This window comes from Anopheles merus, chromosome 3R (genome assembly GCF_017562075.2).
Source record: "Anopheles merus strain MAF chromosome 3R, AmerM5.1, whole genome shotgun sequence".
NCBI classification, from domain to species: Eukaryota; Metazoa; Arthropoda; class Insecta; order Diptera; family Culicidae; genus Anopheles; species Anopheles merus.
The window spans coordinates 6478998-6499424 of NC_054084.1; the positions used below are offsets into that span (position 1 = coordinate 6478998).

General features: G+C 50.3%; 2 protein-coding genes across 4 annotated transcripts in view; one reads left to right on the forward strand and one right to left on the reverse strand.

Annotated features, from left to right (window-relative positions):
- Nucleotides 1-157: 157 nt before the first annotated feature.
- LOC121597113 (golgin subfamily A member 4) lies at nt 158-2524 on the forward strand. Its single transcript, XM_041922651.1, has one exon. It carries the CDS (start codon nt 422-424, stop codon nt 2423-2425), a length of 2004 nt encoding a protein of 667 aa, XP_041778585.1. The 5' UTR covers nt 158-421; the 3' UTR covers nt 2426-2524.
- A 479-nt stretch (nt 2525-3003) lies between these two features.
- Nucleotides 3004-20427, reverse strand: part of LOC121597111 (nucleolar protein 4-like) — a 50390-nt gene continuing 32966 nt past the window's right edge. Inside the window, exons 6-12 of one of the 3 annotated variants that reach the window (XM_041922648.1) lie at nt 5450-5534; nt 5278-5352; nt 4732-5189; nt 4486-4638; nt 4040-4206; nt 3759-3955; nt 3004-3598 (exon numbers count right to left, since the gene is read on the reverse strand). In XM_041922648.1, coding sequence (XP_041778582.1) covers nt 3435-3598; nt 3759-3955; nt 4040-4206; nt 4486-4638; nt 4732-5189; nt 5278-5352; nt 5450-5534 — 1299 coding nt within the window. In that variant the 3' untranslated portion in view covers nt 3004-3434. The remainder of the gene's footprint in view (nt 3599-3758; nt 3956-4039; nt 4207-4485; nt 4639-4731; nt 5190-5277; nt 5353-5449; nt 5535-20427) is intronic. The other 2 variants (XM_041922649.1, XM_041922650.1) reach the window with 2 other exon arrangements.

A 20427-nucleotide genomic window follows, 5' to 3' on the forward strand; every position in this document is an offset into this window, starting at 1 on the left:
TACATCCGTCGACAACAAGCGGCACAGCATAAATTCCTGTATGCTGCTGCTGCTGCTGCTGCTACTAAGCATTTTGTATATGATCGCGAACGGGAACGCAAACAAACATCTAAGCAAGCAGTGTGTAGACCTAAATAAAGTGAAAAATTAACATCCAAAAGTTGTTGGTAGACGCGGGTTGCTTACAAAACATCCGATCCGAAGCAATCCATGGCTTCGAAAACGCGTGCCCCCCGCTTCGTGCCGTGCACGTAGTAGACATTGCCAGCAATATCGAATGTTCAAAACGGTTCAGTGCTCGGTACGGTTCGACGCAACATCCCTCTTTGGCCAACACGTGTGCTAGCAAGCAGCCAAATTCTTTCTTTGAATTCATCCTACAATCCCGTTGTGTGTCGTGTGGCTAGAGTAAGCGAAAACAATGAGTGCGCGACCTTCGACGGCCTCGTTTGCGCAGCAGCAGGCGACCGACATGCTGGCAGCGATCATCGCCCAACTGCCGGCCGTGCCGAGCGGCGAGCTCGATGATGAAGCGGGCGGACCGCGGTCCACCCCTACCGCCAACCACCCGTCGGCCTCGGTCGCCGCCATCCAGCAGTCGAAGCGGTTGGCCAAGCTGAAGCAGAAGCTCGACCGGCAGAACAACTTTATGGTGGAGCTGAAGCGCAAGATTCGCGAAAAGGAGGCGATGAAACCGAAGGCCGACTGTGATCGGGAGGAGCTGGCGTTTCTGCGCAATCGGCTGAAGAAGGAGGCGGAGCTGCAGCACAAGCTGCTGGCGGATGTGATTGCGGAACAGCGCCAGGAAGGGGCAAACCAGTGGCAATCGATCCCGCTCTGCCCGGACAAGCTGGACGAGTACTGTGCGAATCCGTGGACGATCGGGTCGGTGCCGGTCGGTGAGGATAGGCGCTTTTCGATCGATTCCACCCTGTCGGCGCTCAGCTCGTCCGCGGACGAGCAGGTCGGGGGCGAGATGCCGGGTGGCTGTCCCGATGCGAAGCTGGTGGAACGGTTCGAGAAGGAGCTGATGAACCGCGACCGGGTGATTGAGATCCTGCAGGGCCGGCTCGATCGGCTGTCGGCGGATGTGCACAAGGTGCGGCGCGATAATGACACGATACTGGATCGGCATCCGAAGCCGGTCGCCCCGATCACGCCCCGCTTCTGTGAGACGGACATGATGCAGCGGTTGGAGTTTTATCGAACGAACACGGAAACGCTGGGCCAGAATTTGGAGGAGATGGAGAGGGCGCTGCACACCATCCAGCAGGAGCTGGGCCCGATGGGCCGGGAGTCGGAGTGTCCGGTGAAGGAGGCCTGCGCAAAGCCATCGCATTCGGTGTGCGAGAAGAGTCCGGCGGCAAGGAAGTCAATATCGTACTCGCGACCTTCCGTAGCGCAAGGCAGAGCTTCTACGTTTTGTGATATGAGCGAGACCTGTCCGCTGCGTGAGTCTGTCGCACCGGCCGTATGTCCGAAGGATGGCGAAGCTCAGAAGCAGTACACGATGCTGCTGCAGGAGTACACCAAGAAGACGACCGAATGTCGGCAGCTTTGCGAGCGGTTGGCCAAAGCGCAGGCCGGCCCGGAAGACCCGACGCCCGAGCACACCGAGCGGGAGCTGCTGAAGAAGCGCTGCTCGGAGCTGCTGGACGAGCAGGACGAGTTCCGCGTGCTGATCCGCGAGCAAGCGACCCAGCTGGACGACTACCGCGCCCGGTACCTGGCCGCCCAGCAGCAGGTCGAGGAGCAGCGGCTGCAGATGAGCAAGCTGCAGGTGACGAACCGGCGCGTCGAGAAGCAGATCAACTTCGAGATCGAGCAGATTAAGCGCAAGTTCCAGGACAAGCTGCGCCACCTAACGCCCTACCCGCGGCTGCTAGAGGACGAGCAAGCGAAGGCGGAACAGTTGAAGCAATCGAACGAGACGCTGTTTGCCGAGCTGGAGCGTTCGCTGCGGCAGGTGAAGATGCTGGAAGATCGGCTCCATCAGGTGCACGTGGCGAAGGATACCGAGGTGAAGCAGGCGCTCCAGCAGTCACAAACCGATCTCGAGCAGGCGCAGGAACGGTTGGACGTGATGGCGAAGGAGAAACAGCAGGTCGAAGAGGAAGCGATCCGCTGGCAGCGGGAGCTGGACGAGCTGCGCACCGAGAGTGCCAAAATCATTGAGCGGGCAAATCAGCGCGTAGAGAAGGAACGCGAAACGGCTCAGAAGCGGTACAGTCAGCTGGAAAGCGAGTTGGCCCAGTGTCGTGCCGAGGCATCGTTTACGATTGGAAACCGGGAGCAGGCCCTGCGGGAGATGCATTCCCAGATCAAGGTACTGTCGTCGAGCTTTGATGATGCGCAGCTGCAGATACGTTCGCTGCGCAATCAGTTGGCTTATCTGCAGAACGAGAAGTTGGTCTGTATGGCGTAAGGATGTGTCGGCTTTGGTGGAGAGTGGTTAGGTGATGGAGGTGACTATCCAAATTTGGGGCTGATTGGAATAAATTGGAGATGGGAAGGATGTACCAAATATGTTGGGAATTTTCGAGAACCTTTTCAAATTTCACAGGTTCATTGGTCGTCAATCGCATCATGAGTAATTCCACAACTCAGATCTTTGTTTTATATCTTCCAATAATGATTTTATTCCACTGACTTTGACTCGTTCCGGTTGTTGACTTCCGTCCGTTGTCCCATTTACCCTCCACCCTACCCAAATAAGCGAACGTTTGCGCCCGACTTTACGAGTAAGAAAACGAGAAACCCCGGAACTGGAGTGGAGCAATTGTACAATAATAATTATTATTAGTACGTAAGTGTAAATAAAGAACCTAAGAAACGAATATGGTAGTAGTGTTGGTAGTCCTTAAACTCAACTAGTGTTTAGCAAAGAGCGAGAGAAAGATAACTGGTAGCACTTGTAGTGGCGCAATACCTTGTTGTTCATTACATTTATACACATTTGTTCCTCCCTTTTTTATCTCTTTTTGTTTTCTCCTCTGTTTCGTGCCTCTCTCTCTGTCTTGTTCTGTTCTGCTAGTCTTTCTGCTACTTTGCACTTTTCGTTTGTAATTTCAAACCACCATTTCTTCCTTGCTTTACTTTCATCCTCTTCTTGTCTTCTCTCTTTTGTTTTCCTTGTTTCCTCTCTATCACCCTGTGTTTCTCTGTGTAGTTCACTGTTTTCTACTTTCCCTTCTTTTGTTTTGTAATGCTCCTTACTGGTTAATGCGTTTTGTTTTGCCTTTTTTTTTGTTGGTTCACATTTATTTTCCTGAAATTCCTTAAAAAGTGTCCGTTTTAGCGTGCCTAGGCTAGGCTCTGCGTTTAATTTGTTCGTTTTTTTACAATTTGTGCTGAAACACACCGTAACACACACAAACACACACACATACATATCAACGTTTTTTTCTCTCTTTCTTCCCCTCCTCTCGCTGCCTTTACTGTTGCTGGAGCAGCAAGTTTTCCAGCTCGTCGGCACTGCGCATTAGGAAGGCGGCCGACTCCCGGTAGCCGGTGACGAGCTGCTTCACCGCGGTAATCTCCGCACTGTTTAGCTTGTGGGCCAGTATCGGTCGCTTCATCGACAGATCGGTAGGGGCGGCTGCAATGATGCAGAGGAAACCGAAATGGAAATGCAAAAAAGAAGAAGAAGAAGAAGAAGAAGAAAACACGCGGTGTTAGCATGGTTCTGCACGGTGCGTAGCCAGGGCTTTCGGGGGTTTGGCTTGGCCTACAGTCGCTCAGCTGACTCCACAACTCACCGGTGCCGGCAGCGGACATGGTCGTGTTGGTCGTGGCACCGCTGCTCGTGCTACTGCTGTTGTTGACCGAGTTCATAAAGTTCTGGTAGTGCTGGGAGCGGTTCGAGAAGCCGGTGTTGTAGTCGTGAAAGTTCGAGATGGTAGGTACGGTCGTCGGGATGGTGGGCGTCGAGCTGGCACTCGCGCTGGGTATGTTGCTGTTGCAGTGGGAGAGAAGGAGAAGGAGCGCGTTAATCGTCTGTTGCAGCGGCGATTGCATACATTCAGGCGGTTCTGCTTACAGCTTCATCTGGTTCATGTCCGGGGTCGGTGTGCTGGGAACGGGCGATATCTTCGGCACGCTCGTCATCGGTTCACTTTTGATCGTGGACACGGAGGTCGATTCCTGTTCGCGGTTCGCTAGGGTCTGGTACATGGTCGGCACTGCCGTCGGGGATTCGGCCGACGTCTGCAATGAGCGCGGCAGGGAAAGAAAAGAGCAAAACCAACACACCCCGAGATGCGTTGGACATGGGCGCCATTAGTACAGCCGTGGCTCGTTTGCTATGGTTTTGCGCGTGTGTGTGTGGGTGTCTGTGGTTGCCTAAAACGAATGGAAGGCGCCTAGGGAGAGCTGTTGCTAAACACTCCCGCCACTCCACACCCTTCCAGCAAGCAAGCAACAACAACAACAACGATGGATGGATGGACACGGTGCGCGCGATGCGTTTGGAAGCGACCATTTTACCATAAAACTTACCGCCGCCGGTTGACTGACCGTCTGGCTGATCGGCTCCAGCCCGATGCGCATGCGCTTCGCATTGAGACTCTCGTTCTCGCACGCCACGGCCAGTATCTGTTCCGCCTGCACCGACGTGAGGTGTGCCGGCGTGGGGCGGGACTGGAAACATACAAGCATACCAAACCGATCATACCCTCCGCCAGCGGACGTGCTGCCACCCACCTCCTCGTCCGTGCCCGCCACGGGACTCACCGTGTTCTCCCAGCCCTCGCGCGTCTTCTTGTTCCGCCGGCACGACTTCAGGTAGGTGCGGATGCGCTTCCGGGCCCGCTCGGCAAACTCCGGGAACTGGCGCGTGCAGGAGTCGATAATCGCTTGTATCTTTTCCTTCGGCTGCTTCGAGATCGGTATGATACGGTCGAGGTTTTCGTCCACGAACAGCCGCACGAACATGTTGAACGCTTTCAGCCGCTCCGGATCGTTCACCGTCGCCTCGAGCCGATCCTCCGAGTCGTCCTCGGACAGATCGTCCTCGTCCTTCTGCTCGGACGAGTTCGTCTCGTCCTGCTGCTGTTCGATTGGGGACGATTGACGCTCACTTACCGGCAGTTGGTTGAAGCTCGTCTTGCCCGTCATCGCCAGCGCGTTCTGGTACTGCTGCCACAGGTTCGTCATCGTCGCCAGGTCCGGTCCTTCGCCTCCGTTTTGTGCTGTAGTGTGCAGAAAAGGGAAAAGCGGGGAGGACGCAAACGGTCAGTAATGGGGCAGACGGGGTAAGCGGTTGAGGATACCACTAACATTTACCTGCCGCCGAGTTCTGGTAGTTCCACGCCAGTAGCATCAGCTTGAACTTGTCCGCATCTTTGATTAAACCTGTTGCAGGAAGAAGAGAAGGAGGTGAAGCAGAAGTAGAGGAGTAATTACTGGGAGGGGCTTTAACAAGTGGAAAAACCAAGAATGACAAACATACCGGCATACGCATCCTCACTGGGCGTGTTGGCCGTGCTTCCATTGTTTTCCGTCGTCTCACTGTTGAACGGCATGGATATAGAATCCTGCAAGCAAAGAAGCAAAGAGTAAAAAAATTGTTAACAATGTTTGAAAAATAAAACGGAAAATGGAAAATGATTGAAAGAAGATAAGCAAAAACAAGAGAAAAATAGATAAAATAGAGAGAAACAATATGAAAAGATCTTTCAAACTAGATAACAGCAGTGAATAAAAGAGAAATGAATTGAATTAATCTATACAACAAAATGAGATTCGCAGCCTCGATAACCCTTTCCTTTGAAAATGCATTAAAGCGCAATGACAAGCACGGTATTTTGCAACCAGTGGGGAATTAAAATTAATCATAAAGATGGAACCACCATACAGCATCAATGAGAACGGATACAGCTCACACTGGAATACAGTGTGTAACTCAAAGAGTATTTTTGTATTATTTTCTTTTCAGCATTTTTGCACATCCCAAATTTGTGTTGTTTTAATTTTCCGAATTGAAAAATTGATTCCTTAAATTCAAATAAAAACTGCTTACAATTTGCGCACGGGTGTATTTACACGCACACCGCGACACACACTCCACTTAACGCGTATTGATGGGAAATGCCGTAACCGCCCAGCCCAGCGCGCCCTCGCTGAAATGCAAAAAGCCTACCTTTAGGCGCCATAAAAAACGAAACAAAAAATGCGAAAAAAATACACTCTCACCCATCCCTATGGATAAAAAAGAGAGAGCGAAAAAAGGGAAGCGTATGTGAGAGGGAGAGAGAGCCATCCCTCGAGCCTTTTATAATCATGGGATAGGTGCGTGGTAGCACATTACCATCCTCATCCCGCGTAATATGTGTGTCACTCTGCGCACACCGTCATCATTCCGGCTGTGTGCCCATCGCCCGTTTCGCCCGGACAGTGCGTTCGAAAGGGGTTTGAAGGTGTGTGTGTCTGTGTGTATTCCCCCTTCTTTTGCTCCTGGGCCCGCGTACGCAACAGGATATACCACCGGCAGGAGCGGTGTCAGAAAGGGGTGAAAGGGTCCCTCCAGCAGCAGTTTGCAGAACCCGGCGCTTGCTTGGGTGAACGGTGCGTGAACGCGAAAAGAGTATCCTTTTAAAAAGTGCGAAGAAGAAGGGGGACACACTAGTGAGAGTGTCGCGAAAGCGGTGTTCAAAGGTTGCTTTGTTTGGTGCATTTTTTTCTGTTTCATTGTTTTAATGTTTGTTTTCATTTTTAATGATTCGTGAAGGATTATTCGTGCATTCTTTTTTGTTCTTTATTTATTTGTGCATTTATTTTTTTCTCTTTTTCTTTTTATTTCCGATTTTATTTTCAACAAATACAGACTTTTTTGTTATGAACAATATTTTCAATTCCATTTTCCCAGAGTCCAAAGACGCAAAACGGTTGCATTAGTGTGTTGCACGCTTCCACCCGACAGGCAAAACTCGCATTCAGCCATGGAAAGAGAGCACCATTTCCCGGGGGGGTGGGGACAGAAAACCATTCGCGCTACTGTTCCCTTTGCTGCCCTACCCTCCCGCGGGGCCGCGGTGACGGTGACATCGAACGCTACTTTCATCATCGTGCCGGGCGCGCGCGTGTTTGTTCGTTCCGCCCGTCAGCGTCCGACTGCTTTTTAAAAGCCTTCGACTCCCTTTGTGTGTGTGTGTTTGTGTGGGGGAAGGTGCGAGAGAGAGAGTGGTGTGATCCTGTCAAGGCTGGAGGGTCGCGCGGCACCGGGACATTTCTAATTCTTCGCGTGTGTCCCTCGGGTATGCGTATGCGTGCGTGCGTGTGTTCCCGCGCGGTTCCATTTCCTTCCCCCTTCCTTCCTTCACCTTCTCTCCGCTCCTCTTTCTACGGGGGAGGATTGTGCACCCTCTTATCGAGAGTGCGTTTGTTTTTTTTTTTTAGTTTCATGTCCTCGCACTGCTCCTTCTCACTTTCCCTGTCCTGTGCGAGACGGTGACGACGGTTACAAGCGAATGTCGCCGGGAGTGTCAGTCAGCTCGGTTGGTCGGTGAGTTTGCTCGTTAAAGGGGCATACAAGCACAATAACACACACACACACACACACAGAGGGAAAGAACTCCCCAAAAACACCCTTCCTTGCGAGTTCCATGCCAAAAGGGGGTTCACCCTTTTGTGTTTGTCGCGTCCCGAAGCGGAAGGTTTTTTGGACATCTTCAAGAGCGTCGCTGTTGAATCCTTAGGATCAAGATGATTCGCACACACACACACACACACACACACACACACACACACACAGTAAGACAGACGTACAGCTCCCTTCCAAGGCTGAAAATGAAACTTTAGCCCTTCTTCGATGTAAGAATTCCCCCATCTTCATAACTTTCTTACACAGAGGAGCTGTAGATGGAGACCCCGAACCCCACACGAAGCGAATGAAGAAAGACTGTGCGTGTGTGTGTGTGTGTGTGTGTGCCTCTAGAATCTCCCACCTTATCGTCCACAGGGATCCTTCCCATCGCAGCAAAGGCAACTTGTGCGAAGCATCCAGAAGCACCACTTCCTATCGGGTCCGTTACCCCATTACACTCGACAGTGAAGAAGGAACACAGACACACACACACACATAGAGGGCACACAGGCACACAGAGAGAAGGCAGCATCACCCAGTGGATGGATGCTTCACGGGCCAACAACCAACCCTCGTCTAGCAGTGTCTAGCATCGTCGTTTTAATTCCATCCCGCCTCCCTCCAAATCCCAAGCGCAAAATCGGGAGTGAGGGGGGTTGGACGACGACTTAAGATTAATTAATTTTTATATTTTCCGACCCGAAACCGTCCGACCGGGCGTCTCGGGCGGGAAGCCCCGGCCGAGAGATAAGACTTCTTGAGCGGCGAAACCTTCAAACGGGCAGTGAGATGGAAGAAGGAGGCGACGACCGACCGACCGACCGACGGACCGACAACTCCCAATCCCAAGGCCTGCTTGTGTTTCTTCTGCTCCCGTGTCCGAAAACTCCATCCAAGACAGCCAAGACAAATGCGCTACCAACCCCGCGTCCGCTGCCGCCTTCCCACACACCCAGCCACACAACTCCCCTCGTCATTTTCTTCATTTTCGTTGACGGGGCAGAGGTTTCGGTTTTTTTCCTTTCTCTGCTGTCGGTCGCTTGTGTTCGTTCGCCTTGCGTGCCGGAGAAGGAGGAGGAGGAGAGTTTTTTGTTGTTGTTGGTCCGCTTTGTTTCTCCTCCAATTACTCGCACTGCGTCCAAAAACCCGTACACTGAAGGATGACGAAGGGATGAAGGGCGCCGTTTTGATGAAAAAAAACCCCGTGCCCCGTGTGGTGGAACAGTGAGGCACAAAATTCGATTCGCACACTCCCTCTGGTGGTGCTGCTATTGCTGCTGCTGAATGCCACGAACGGCCACGAGCAATGGTGGCCCTTTCTTCTCCTCTTTCCTTCCTTCGGTTTCCCCCCCCCCCCTCTTTCCATCCCATTGCAAACCTTTGTCCTGTCACTCGCCTGGGCACTGGGAGTGTGTGTACATTTTTTCTTTCTCTACACTCTGCGCCCAAGCCACACACACACACACACACACAGGGCAATAACGGGACGAAAGGGAGAGTGGGAAGTGTTTTTAATTTGTTCCTTCAACTTTCACGCGTTTTTCTGTTCCTTTGGTGGACGGTTTCAGGGTGGTTTGGTGTTGTCCCTTTCCCCTAGAAGAGAGCCGGAACGGAAAAGCTTTCTACTTTTGCTTCCCTGCATTGTTGAGTCGTTTGTGTGACGTCTATTTCTAATCTGCTTTTGTGTGTGCGAAATTATAGTATTTTTATTCTTTTTAGTAAACTTTTTTAAGTATAAATTTACTAAAAATTATACATTAAACGTTAAAATGTATTATAAATTTCGTTAAGATGCGATATTCCATAAAGAGAACTAAAATACTGTGAATAATCACAAACTGTTGTGACGATTGCATACCTTTAGGCGGTTTTCGCTGTGGAAAAGCTTTTGAGGCATTTTACTCCGTGCTACCTGTTGATGAACCTGTAGCATCTTATAGAATGCACCAGAACGGTTGGATTTGTCTGATGCATGATTGTATTTACTTAAAAATGTTATCCTTATTCACTTTTCTTTAATAATTCCTAAGCACTGCCAAATATCAATAGCTTTGGCGTAAAATCGTATAAAAAAATATCTCACAATCTTCTTCTCTCTCTCCTTTACCATCGCTCGACAAGCGCGAAAGTGAAAAATTTAATCATTTTCCACGGTTCAACGTTCCTACCAAATATTGACCAATTGATGGAAGAAACTAATCCCAGCGTCGGTACCACCTACCGTCATTCGTGCGCTTCGTTGGATGCCAGCAGGGAAGGGGCGTTGGAAAACCCTCCAACTGAAGGCAGCAACTTTTTCTGTACCTCTTGCACACCGGAAAGATCACCAACGGGACTGGAACCATCTTAGGGCTGGGAAAACCCCCACACTGACGCTCTATTTCTTGTTTGTACGCCAGGAATGAAGAGGTGAGAAGGATACAAGGGAAAGGTAGTGTTTGGTGGCTCGTGGACCCTGCGAATCCTGGTGCCGTTTCTTCTAATTCAACCCATCCTAAGGTGTGTGTGTGTGAGTTGTTGCTTGAGCGTAGTTCCAGTGTGCCAAGCACCCCTTATTCCTTATCAGAAGCAAAAAAGGGAAGAGAGAAGGAAGAGGGCGTTGAAGATTGCTACCATTCCCAAAGTACGTGGGTTGATGAGGGTTAGCGCGATGGGAGGTAAGAAACGGGGTGCAGGAAAAGCTGAAGATTTCTCATCCTCAAACTCAAACCCAAACCCAAAAACCTCCCCAGTAAGCAAAGTCTTCTTACTGTGCCAAGTACGGCAGTGAGGAGGGAGTTTTTCCGTACCAAAGTCAACGTCCAACCAGTAAATGGACCGAGAGAGGTTGAGGTGGAAGAGAAAAAGCGCGGGAGGGTTTGAGGCACCAAAGCATCGACCAACGCAGAACAGAAGGGAGCCGGCGAAGACGAAGGCACAAAAAAAATGAAAGAAAGAAAGCCACGAAAAGCAAAGAAGTAGAAAGAAAGGGGGAAATGGGATCCGGTTTTTCCGAAGCGCGTCTCAACGGCCGTTCGGACGGCCCCCCCCCCCCCCCCTGGGCGGTACGGTACGGTGTTCCGCCTCGGAACGGACATTCTTCTTCGACGTCGCTTTGAGTTTCCTTCTGCCGCCTCACAACAACCCACCCAACGAAAGGGAGAGAAAGAGAGGTGGGTGGATGGGTGGGTAAAACTGTCAGGAATTAAAAAAGATGGATGACATGGGGGATGAACGGTTTCGCTTCTTGGAATGTCTCCCACTCCTTGCTGTAAGGGAATGGAAGCTTGAGGGGAAGGGGGAACGAGAAGATGAAGGAAATGGAAGACGAAGGTGAGCTTCTCCGTTCGGTTTCGGTTCGGATGGACGGATTTTCCCTTTTTATCCACCACCACCACCACCACCAGCACCATCCCAAAACACCCACCGACCCACCCACTCCGCCTTCATCTTCAGCGGAAGCGGTGCGGCGGATGGGAGAGTTAGGATGGGTCGGGGGACACGTTGGCACGTTTTTGCGACTGCCGGTGGCGGTCGCGCGTTCGCCTTCATTTCTTCCATCTTTTTTCCCCGCTGCCCTGTACAAGCGCGCCTGCCCGCCGACTGGAGGGGGAGGGAGGAAAAACGGAAGGGGCCACGCGCAGCACACGCGGGACGGCAAAATGGAAAAGTTCCATCATCGAACCGTTCTCCCGCTGCTGCTGCTGCTGCCGCTTCCACTCCCCCCCCTCCCGCCCAATGGGTTTTTCGTGGGAGCTGAAGGGGAGGAAAAACGCCCAAAAACCCAAAATGCCGAACGGACTCGGAGTTTTTCTTCTGCGGTTGGTTGTGTAAGTGCGGCGGTGGGAAAGAAGGTGGTGCAAGAGGGTGACCGGGGGTTCTGTGACGGGATAGACACACACACACACACACAGAGCCACACGCAGCATCGAAACACGTGGCTGAGGGGTATTTCGCTTCCACCGCTTCTCATTCCCTTTTTTTTCGCTTTGACACGGGAAAGCAAAACGACGGGAAAAAAGGCATCAGCTCAAGGGGAGTTGGGTTGGGTGGAAGGACTGCTGCTGCTACTGCTGCTTTTGCCGCGCCACCTCAGCACCAGTACACCACGGTTTTTGGGATGGATTTTTATGAAGAAAATGAGTTTCTGATGAAGACTGCCTGCCAACCCACACCCACCCATGAGGAGGGAGCAAGAAAGGGGGGCAAAAACCGAACGGAAGTGAGCAAGAAATTTGGCCGGCTTCCCAAAAAAAAGAGGAGGGAAAGGCAAAGATGGAAAGAGAAGAGAGAGAGACAGAGAGAGAGAGAGGGGGGGGGGAAAAAGAAAAACGACGGGACATCATCGAAACGGCACAGTCGGGGCGGCAACTGTAGTGGGGGACGTCTTAGCATCGACTTTCCTTTTTCCCTTGAAGCCATCCCACCCCAAATCAGGGAGGCTACATACACACACACACACACCCCCCGAAGCAGGGGCGCAAGAAAAGAAAAGCAAAAAGGGATGGACGGGATATTCGATTGCGGTTCAATTAAGAGATTGGACCGTCCCGGGGGCAGCCGGACGAACGTGCACACATACAGAGAGGGGTGGGAGAGTGGAGGGGGAAACAAGAAGGGCAAGTCAAAAGTTATGAGCTGTCGCTGGTTCCGCCGCTGGTCGCTGTGGGATGGGGAAGGAGGATGGAAAAAATTGGATGGACACGCAGGGATTCGGGTTTCAGTGCTGGGAAATCGTTCCTTTCAATTCAATAAACGCACACACACACACAAACGCGGTATGACGGAGGCACAACAGTGTCCACTGTCCTCTTATCCCTCCCTTGTTCACGTGCTGTCCAGTACAAACAACTAGCGAAAGCAGTGCAAACAATTCCCTGCCCGTCGAGGCGTTTTTCGGTAACAAATATTAATAAACCCAACCCTGTATACGTGTGTGTGCGTACGCGTGTCCGTATGTGTGGCACTCCCATGTGGAAAGCACTTTCCGATGAACAGCATTTCGTCCAACCCTCCCCCAACAGTGTGTGTGTGGGATGGGAAATTCGTATTAAATCCATCGCAGTATTTTATATTAATCAAAGCTCGCAAATGTGAGTGTTTCTACTGCCTTTTTCCAGCAGTGCTGATGCCCGCTGATGGAAGGCTTGTGCGTGGAAATTGCATACATTTAGGCGTGCTTTTTTTTCTCGAGGCGCCTAACACGCTGCACAGGTGCACGCAAAACTGATAAGCTGATTTACGGGGAGCGAACATAGCAAGCGACGCACGGAAGGGAAGGCTTTGCCCATTGAGTGGGGCAGAGTGAGTGTTTAAAATTGTATAATAATGTTTTTTTTATGGTGTACGGTGGAGATAAATAAGGCTTCATATTTTCCTGCTGTTACAATGTTTGATTCTAACATCCTCTCTTTTACCATTCGAAATACGATTTTCGAATTAGAAGCTCTTGAGCAAAAACTGTCCGCAAATTTCGAATTGGAATAACATCGTAACGCCACACAAAAAAAGGAACAAAATACGCACAAAACCCGTTTGATTGCGTTTATTATTTTTTTGGTATCAGTTGCTTACCTTGTTGTTATTGTTGTTGTGCAACATGGCCGCGGCTTTTCTTTTCGCTATTTTATTTGTGTTGTTGTGGTTTGTGGTGTTAATACCCATTCAAAATCGGGATTAAATTAAACAATGAATAAATAAACGCAGCACATACACACAAAACAACGGAAAGTAATACAACAGGTGACACAAATTCATGAATGAACGATGAACACAAAAAAGGAGCAGGACAACAACGAAAAGAGAGCAAATATAAGAAAGGAAGCAACACACATCAAGTACGCCACGACGAGTAATCGCGTGTTGCATCGAGCACGAGTGTTTGTTTGTGTGTTGGAGCATGAATGTATTGGAAATGGAATCGTAATCGCATGTGCATTCGGCGGTCACCGTGGCACAGATCGTAGCAGGCCGCGAAAGGACCATAACGTCACCGCGGTACCGTCATAAACAAACAAATGTCAAAAAAGAAAATAAAATAAAGGTTATAAAAAAACGGATGAAAAATGAAGGATGGTAGTTTTTGTATCCATTTTCCGAAGATTGGCCGCAGAAGTGAGGAAAAAGGCAGAGAAAAAGAAGGAAGAAAAATCGAAGACACAACATTAGTTAATCACTTTCACTGGTGTTCACGCATTTTTTGTTTGTTTTTTAAGACAAATATTTGTGTTCTTTAAAATCTTTAACATAACTGTAACTACTAAAGAGTTGTTTTATGTGTTTTTTGTTTGTAATTTTCTAAGCTTTTAAGCTTGAACTACTTTGCAATTTACATAAAACGCTCAGCCTCTCGGAGCAACCGGAAACTCACTCATTGGTCAACACACTTGAGGTGCCGGGTGATCACACTGTGAAGATTGTGGTTGCTTTCGCTTTTTGCACGATAAACTCTGCACGACGATTTGATGAAACGCTGGCTAACGGTCACCTGAGCTGTCACCAGGATGTGTTTTGGAAACTTTGTTTTAATCACTCACAGAAGCACACACGAACAAACACGAGTCAAATACAGTACCACTGATCACTTCAGTGTGATGTTATTATTTAAATTTCGTTTTTTTGCAGTACTGTTGCGTTTTATTTCGAAAACAAAAACACAATTTATCTTTCTTGTGTTTTATGAGTATTTCTTAAAACAGAAACTACACTTTTTAAAACACTTTCGCACAAACTTTTAATGAGAAAAGAATATTTTTGGTATGCTTTTTTTTCACTGGAAAATGGTTAAACCGGCTTCCACACACAGTGACACAGAGGCTTTCGACAAGAGCACGTCTCAATATGCGTCACGTTCCGTCGAGGAGTTGGCGTTGACTGGCTGGCCGTGCTGGTTGGGTCGGTCGGTGTATCCTCGCGCTGGCTCGGTTCAGTAGTGTGAAAGGAAAAACCCCGCATCCTTAGCAGGCTGTTCGTGAGCGAGCAGTGTGAGCAGAGTGTGTGTGAGACCGAGAGACAGCACACAGGGTGCGAGTGAGAGACGAGATGAGCAGCGCAAGTGCGAGCGAATGAAACGGACGGCGCTTGGGTGAGCAACCTATTTCTCCCCCAAACAGGGCTGTGCGAGTGTATTGGCGGCGGCGAGCACACACACCACACACACCGACGAACAAAGGGGGTGGTTGCTTCCTTCCCGTTCCACTGTGCGCGCGGGACGCTTTTTGTCCGATCTCGGGATGTTGGGCTCTCTCCTCCTCTCCATCGCTTTTTGGGATGCTGTGAACTGTGGCAGTGGAATGGGAAGGACACTCTCTCCCTCACACCACGTCGGATTCACCCGTCGGGTGGGTGGTGGGACTGGGTACGCTGTCCCGTGGCACGGGATCCTATGTACAGGGCATCACCCAACCTCCCCGTCCAATTCCACCGGAATATACATCTCGACGGGGGGTGTATCTCGGAAAACCCACCACCCTCTCACACTCCGGCGAGCACAGTGGGTGGATGGGTGGTTTGATGGCGGTGGGTGGGTGGGTGGTTCACGATACTCGTACCCATTTTGCCGCCGTTTCGCCGGAGCGGAACTTTACCGCCTCTCACCACCCTTCCTCCCTTCTTATTGTCCATTCCCCCCCCCCCCCTTGCCTGGTTTCGTGTCCTTTTCGAATTTGCGCCACGGCACGAATTCTCTGGCAAGGGGCGGCGAGCTGTAGGATGGCGGTTTTCCAACCGTGCAGAGCAGCAGGCTGTGTTTGGTGGGTGCCCATAGCGCATTCCTCCCTTCTTCCTCTTTTCCCTGCTTCTTCCCTTCCCTCCTTCAATTTCTATCCCTCCCGTTGTGGCAGCGTTGAAGCGGCGGCGATGTGTATTAGGTGGCTGTTTTTGCGCGAGGCTACGTACGTTCCAGGGCAGGCTTTTGCTGGCGCTGGAGCCCCGATGGTGATCTGATCGAATCCAAAATACTTTACGCACCCAAACCATACGCAACTGCGCGGTGTATTGCGTGGAGGAGGCAAATCAAAATTACTTTTTTTCGCTTTATTTCCTACTCATTAACCTACGCGCGAATGTTTCGTGCGAATTGGGAAGGGACCGAATGGGGAAGGTGGCTTTCCATTTGTTCCTTTTTTGTGTTGTCAATCATTTTCTACCATTCTGTTATACTCCGTCACGAAGCAGAAGGTGAGATGGAATGTCATTCCATGTCCACCCACACCCAGGCCCACACACAGCTGGAGGGGCATTTGTGGGGGAAATTATCGAAGATAGAGAATAATTCTTCGATTTTCGGTGGAAAATAAAGATGCATTAAATTTGGTCATTTAATCAATAAAAAATGATAATAATTGAAAAAAGGGGAAAAAGAGGCTATTTACACGGTTTTATCAAGCAGATTGCATACCTTTAGGCGTATTGTTGCGTACAAATCATGCTTTTGATAATCGGGTTGCATACTTTTAGGCGCATTGTCTTTCAAACTGTGTTTTCATCCAGTCGCATGGGAAATTATACATTATTTGTTAGAAAATACTTTTTACCGTCATCTTTATTGACATTTTTTCTTTATTTTGTATTATCAATTTTAAAAGTGCTTCGATATAACAAGTTCCTTATACTGTAAAGCTCCCGTTCGCCCTCATTGTACCCACCCTTCTCATACCTTAATAAATTCCCTTCTTCATCCGTTTTTGCAAAACTTTTGCTCGAGAAAAAGAAAAAACAACCTCCCACAAACACCACCGGGGCTCGATGAACACTGACGAGCGATGAAGCGCTGGTCGTCGGCCCCCACACTCTCCCAGCTCCAGCAGTTTTGAGCCGGCGGAGTGGGGCCGGTTTGTTTTACGCCTTCCCTTAGGTTATTCGCTTAGATTTCATCCATCCCACCGCCTCCGACGCGTTCCGCGTTGGTGCTCATTCCTAATTCATGTCCGATTTTACAGCGGCCGGAAGGATCGATCGAAGGAAGAAACAGGTAAAAACAAGCGTCTCCTTACGAGCCGGGACCTTCGGTGGTGCCGTTTGGAAGCTTTCCACCAACCAATCGTCCTTTTCTGAAACTGAAGGGAATTAAGCTCCGGTGGCGAAGGGAAGGATGGAGAGAGCGAGCGGGCAGATCACAAAGAAAACGGTGTGTGTGTGTGTGTAACGATAACGCTTGAGAAGGTAGAAAACCATCTAGAAAATATCCTCCCGTACCGTCACGCGTTGTGTGTTTGGGCGCAGGAGCGCAGGAGGTGTTTCGGTGTTGTTTTTGTCGAAAAAATGCTCACGAGAAAGCGAATGGCAAAAAAAAGGAAGCAAGAAAGACTTGTCAGAAAACGCAGAGGAGAGGGCACCCATCATCGTCGGGACGGCTTTCCCGTCCCGTTCATTTGAGGGAGAGGAGGAGGGAAAACAACCCTGAAAAAAGCAGCCTCAAAATACCCACCTCCACCCACGACGACGACAACAACATCCTGTGTCCATCCCTCGCGCTGAGACAAGGCGGACGAAAGGTTAGCAGTGGAAGAAGGTAGCCGTTATGGATTTCGAAGTAAAAGTTGTGCCAAGGATAAGGCAGCCGCTCGCCAAGGCGATAGAAAAAAAAGGATCCAAGAAGGCGCGAGCACAACGTACACGAACCGTCGTCGGCTGGCAGATCTTCTTCGCCGTGCCGTTCTTCTTGCCGCACAGAGCCGCCCGTCCACATCGTAGCAGCCATCGTAGTCTTCAAGCAATCGGTGAGCGGTACAGTGCGGACGAAGCAGCAGCAGCAGCAGCAGCAGCAGATCCTGTCCGAAGCGAAAGCGAAACGGGTGAGCAAAAGCACCAAAAGACGGATCCGACCTCCGGATAGGGGTGTGTGTGTGTAATACACTGCTCTTTTTCTTCTTCTTCCTTCTCACCGGGAACGGCAGTGCCGGGAATCCGATCCATCGTCGGAAAGTTATTTCTAAAGGCTCTCGGAAGAACGACAGGGAGCACTGGAGGGGTGGGGATGTTGGATGGAATAACCTTTTTTTCCCCCAGAGCAAAACCTGCCAAGGCGCAATCGGATCGGGAGCGGTGTGGGTTATCCTGGGTGAGCTGTCCCGAAAAATTCCATCGACACGGCACTGGAAGGTGGCAGAGGACAGGGGGGGGGGGGGGTTGCCGAACGGGGAGGTATGTAGTCCTTTTTTCCTGCTCCCGCCGTCCATGGCTGCTTGGATAACTTTCTCTTCCCAAAAAAAAAGGGGGGCGAAAAATATGGGAACGAACGCGCGCGCGGACCAACGCCTCTCTCTCTCCACTGCACCACGTGATGGTGGTACCGGCGCGTTATTTGACGTTCCTTATTCCTTCTACCCCTGCCTCTCTCCCCTCCCCCCCCTTTGGTGTCCTCCGTCCACCTCTTTTTTTTCCTGCGCCCTTTCCGCCCGCCCAAATTCGTGAAAATGAAAAGTATTACTGCTGCCGCCTGGTCGGGCGGTCGGACGTCCCTGGTTCCTGCTGTGCGCGCGGTGGGCAGATACGGGCGAGTTTTCATTCGTTCCTTGGGAACGGGAGGGAGAGTAAAAAAAAAACACACGGAACCGGTGTGTTCTACACCCACTTCAGGTCCAGGTTCGTCCACCGCACCCTCCTCTCGATTCGGGGTTTTTCCGTTTCTTTTATTTTGTTTGCTTCGTTGTTGTAGCGCACGACTCTCCTCCGCTGCAGGGAAAAGCGAATGGTGCGCGCAGCGTGGGTGGTGGGAGTGGTGTGGATCCTTTTTGGAAAAAAGCATTGCACACACACATATACACACTCACACGCGTGTACACCTCCCAAAAACCAATGAAGGTTGGGATGTGTCGGAAAAGTGGTGGTGGTGGAGGAGGCAAAGGTTTTTCCGTCGTATTTTTCTGCCCTGCTACCTCCCCTCCCCACTCCCAACAGCTGGATGGTTTTTCCTCTACTGTCCCCCTTTTTCATCGTTTCGTTCATTTTTTATTTGGGCTGGTTCGCTCATTGGGACTGTGCCCACTCCCAGTTGGATCGGAAAATTCCTCCCCTCCTTTCTCCCAGTTTCTCCCCCCCCCCCCACACACACACACACCTCTCAGCGCAAAAGCGGAACGGAGCGGTTTTTCGTTTTTCCCTTTTTTTCTGAACCTTTTTTTTCGTGCGCCCAAACCACCCCCCGCACCCACCCACTCTGACATGTGGGTGGGATGGGAACATTGGGTGGCATTTTTGTTTCGTTCCGTACCGCACGTTGGGACCCACTCCTCTCTTTGCGGGCTTTTTCCATTCCGTTTTTCTTCCTCCAACCCCCTTCCTTTCTCCTCCCCCTCCTCGCCAGACAATGCGTTGTGCTTCTGCGTTTTCATTTGCGCGCTTGGCACCATTTTTACCCGTACCGTACTTTTTTTTTGCTGTTGCTGTTGCTGCTGCTTTTGCTTCTCTGTTTGTATGCGCCGCCGTTTCGCCGTCCCTTCGCTTTTCCCGAACGCTTTCGAGGGGCTGGAGGAATTGGGTGTGTGTGTGTGTGGAAGGGAAACGGGAGGCCACCCGGGACGAGATAGGTTTCGATGTGCGGTTCCCCCTTCGTATTTTTCTGCGTGCGTTTGTGTCTCTCTCTGTGTGTCTATGTCTGTGTGTGCGTTTGCGAACGGCCCGGAGTTGGAGTTTCCCCCGTCCCACGGCACGGCGAACCGGGTAGTCCACTGCACAGCACGGCGAAGCTGCTTATGAAAAGCGTACCCATCCCAGAGAGGGTTTTTTTGTCTTTCTGCTGCTGGATACTGCTGCCGCTGCGGCTTCCTCCTTCTCCCAGAGCCCCCACCCCCCCACAACATCCTTCCACTCGGTTTGGGATGCTAGCTGTAGATGGATCCGGCTTTTTTTTACTACTTCTGCTCCTCCTTCTACTGCTACTGCTTTTCATTTTCGGTCCAAGTCATCAGGACTGACGACCTGGTGGACGACGGTATCATGGTGCGTGGCGGGCTCATCAGCCGAACACCGAGCGGGCAAAGAAATCCAAGGAAACGGTCGCGAACCTTCTACCTTGGTGCGGTGAGGGGGAAGAGACCATAAGGGAGGGTGAAGGGGGAGGTGAAAATCAGCCAAGAACGATCCCGGTCACCGGGCACCGAGCGACGACGACGACGACGACGGCGATGGCGACCATTTCGGTAAGACATGAGACGGACAGAAATATCAAGCAGGAGGAGTAGCAGCAAAAAAAAATCCCACACAGAATAAGAAAGGAGAAGGTAGGGAGGGAAGGGGATGGGGTGGAGGAAAAAATAAATGCGGCGAAACGGAACGGAGCCCGATGAACGAACGGAAGCTGCCGTGCTGGAGACCGTTGCTGGCGTTGCTGCTGCTGCTGCTGCTACTGCTGCGAGCGTCCTTGCCGCCGTCGTTTGCCGTTCTTATGGGCGGGAAAGGAAAAGCTCTGCAGTTGGTCTCTATTTAAGTTGCTTCTTTAGCTCTCATTTCGATCGTTTTGAACGGAACACAGGCTGAAAAGTCTTATAACGCATAATTTGTACCTCAAATTGCATACATTTAGGAGTTTAGTTCAATCTATTTTGTATGAAGCGCCTAAAGGTATGCTTTTTCGATGCTAAATTATTACGCTTAGGTTTTGAGCGTGAGTGGGCTTTTAAATTAACTTTTTAAATTTAAATTACCTTAAATTTTGGAGCTTTTAAATTAAATTTTTCTCAATTAATTCAGAATAAATATAGTATTTAAGGTCAAAATTATTACAAAGTAATTTAACAGCTCATACTCGATTTTGAAAAGAAATATATAGATTTTTTGTTTCTTATTATAAGAGTGACATTTTAAAACGCCTAAAGGTATGCAAGTTTCGAATTGTTCGTATAATTTCACGTACTTTTTTAAATCGT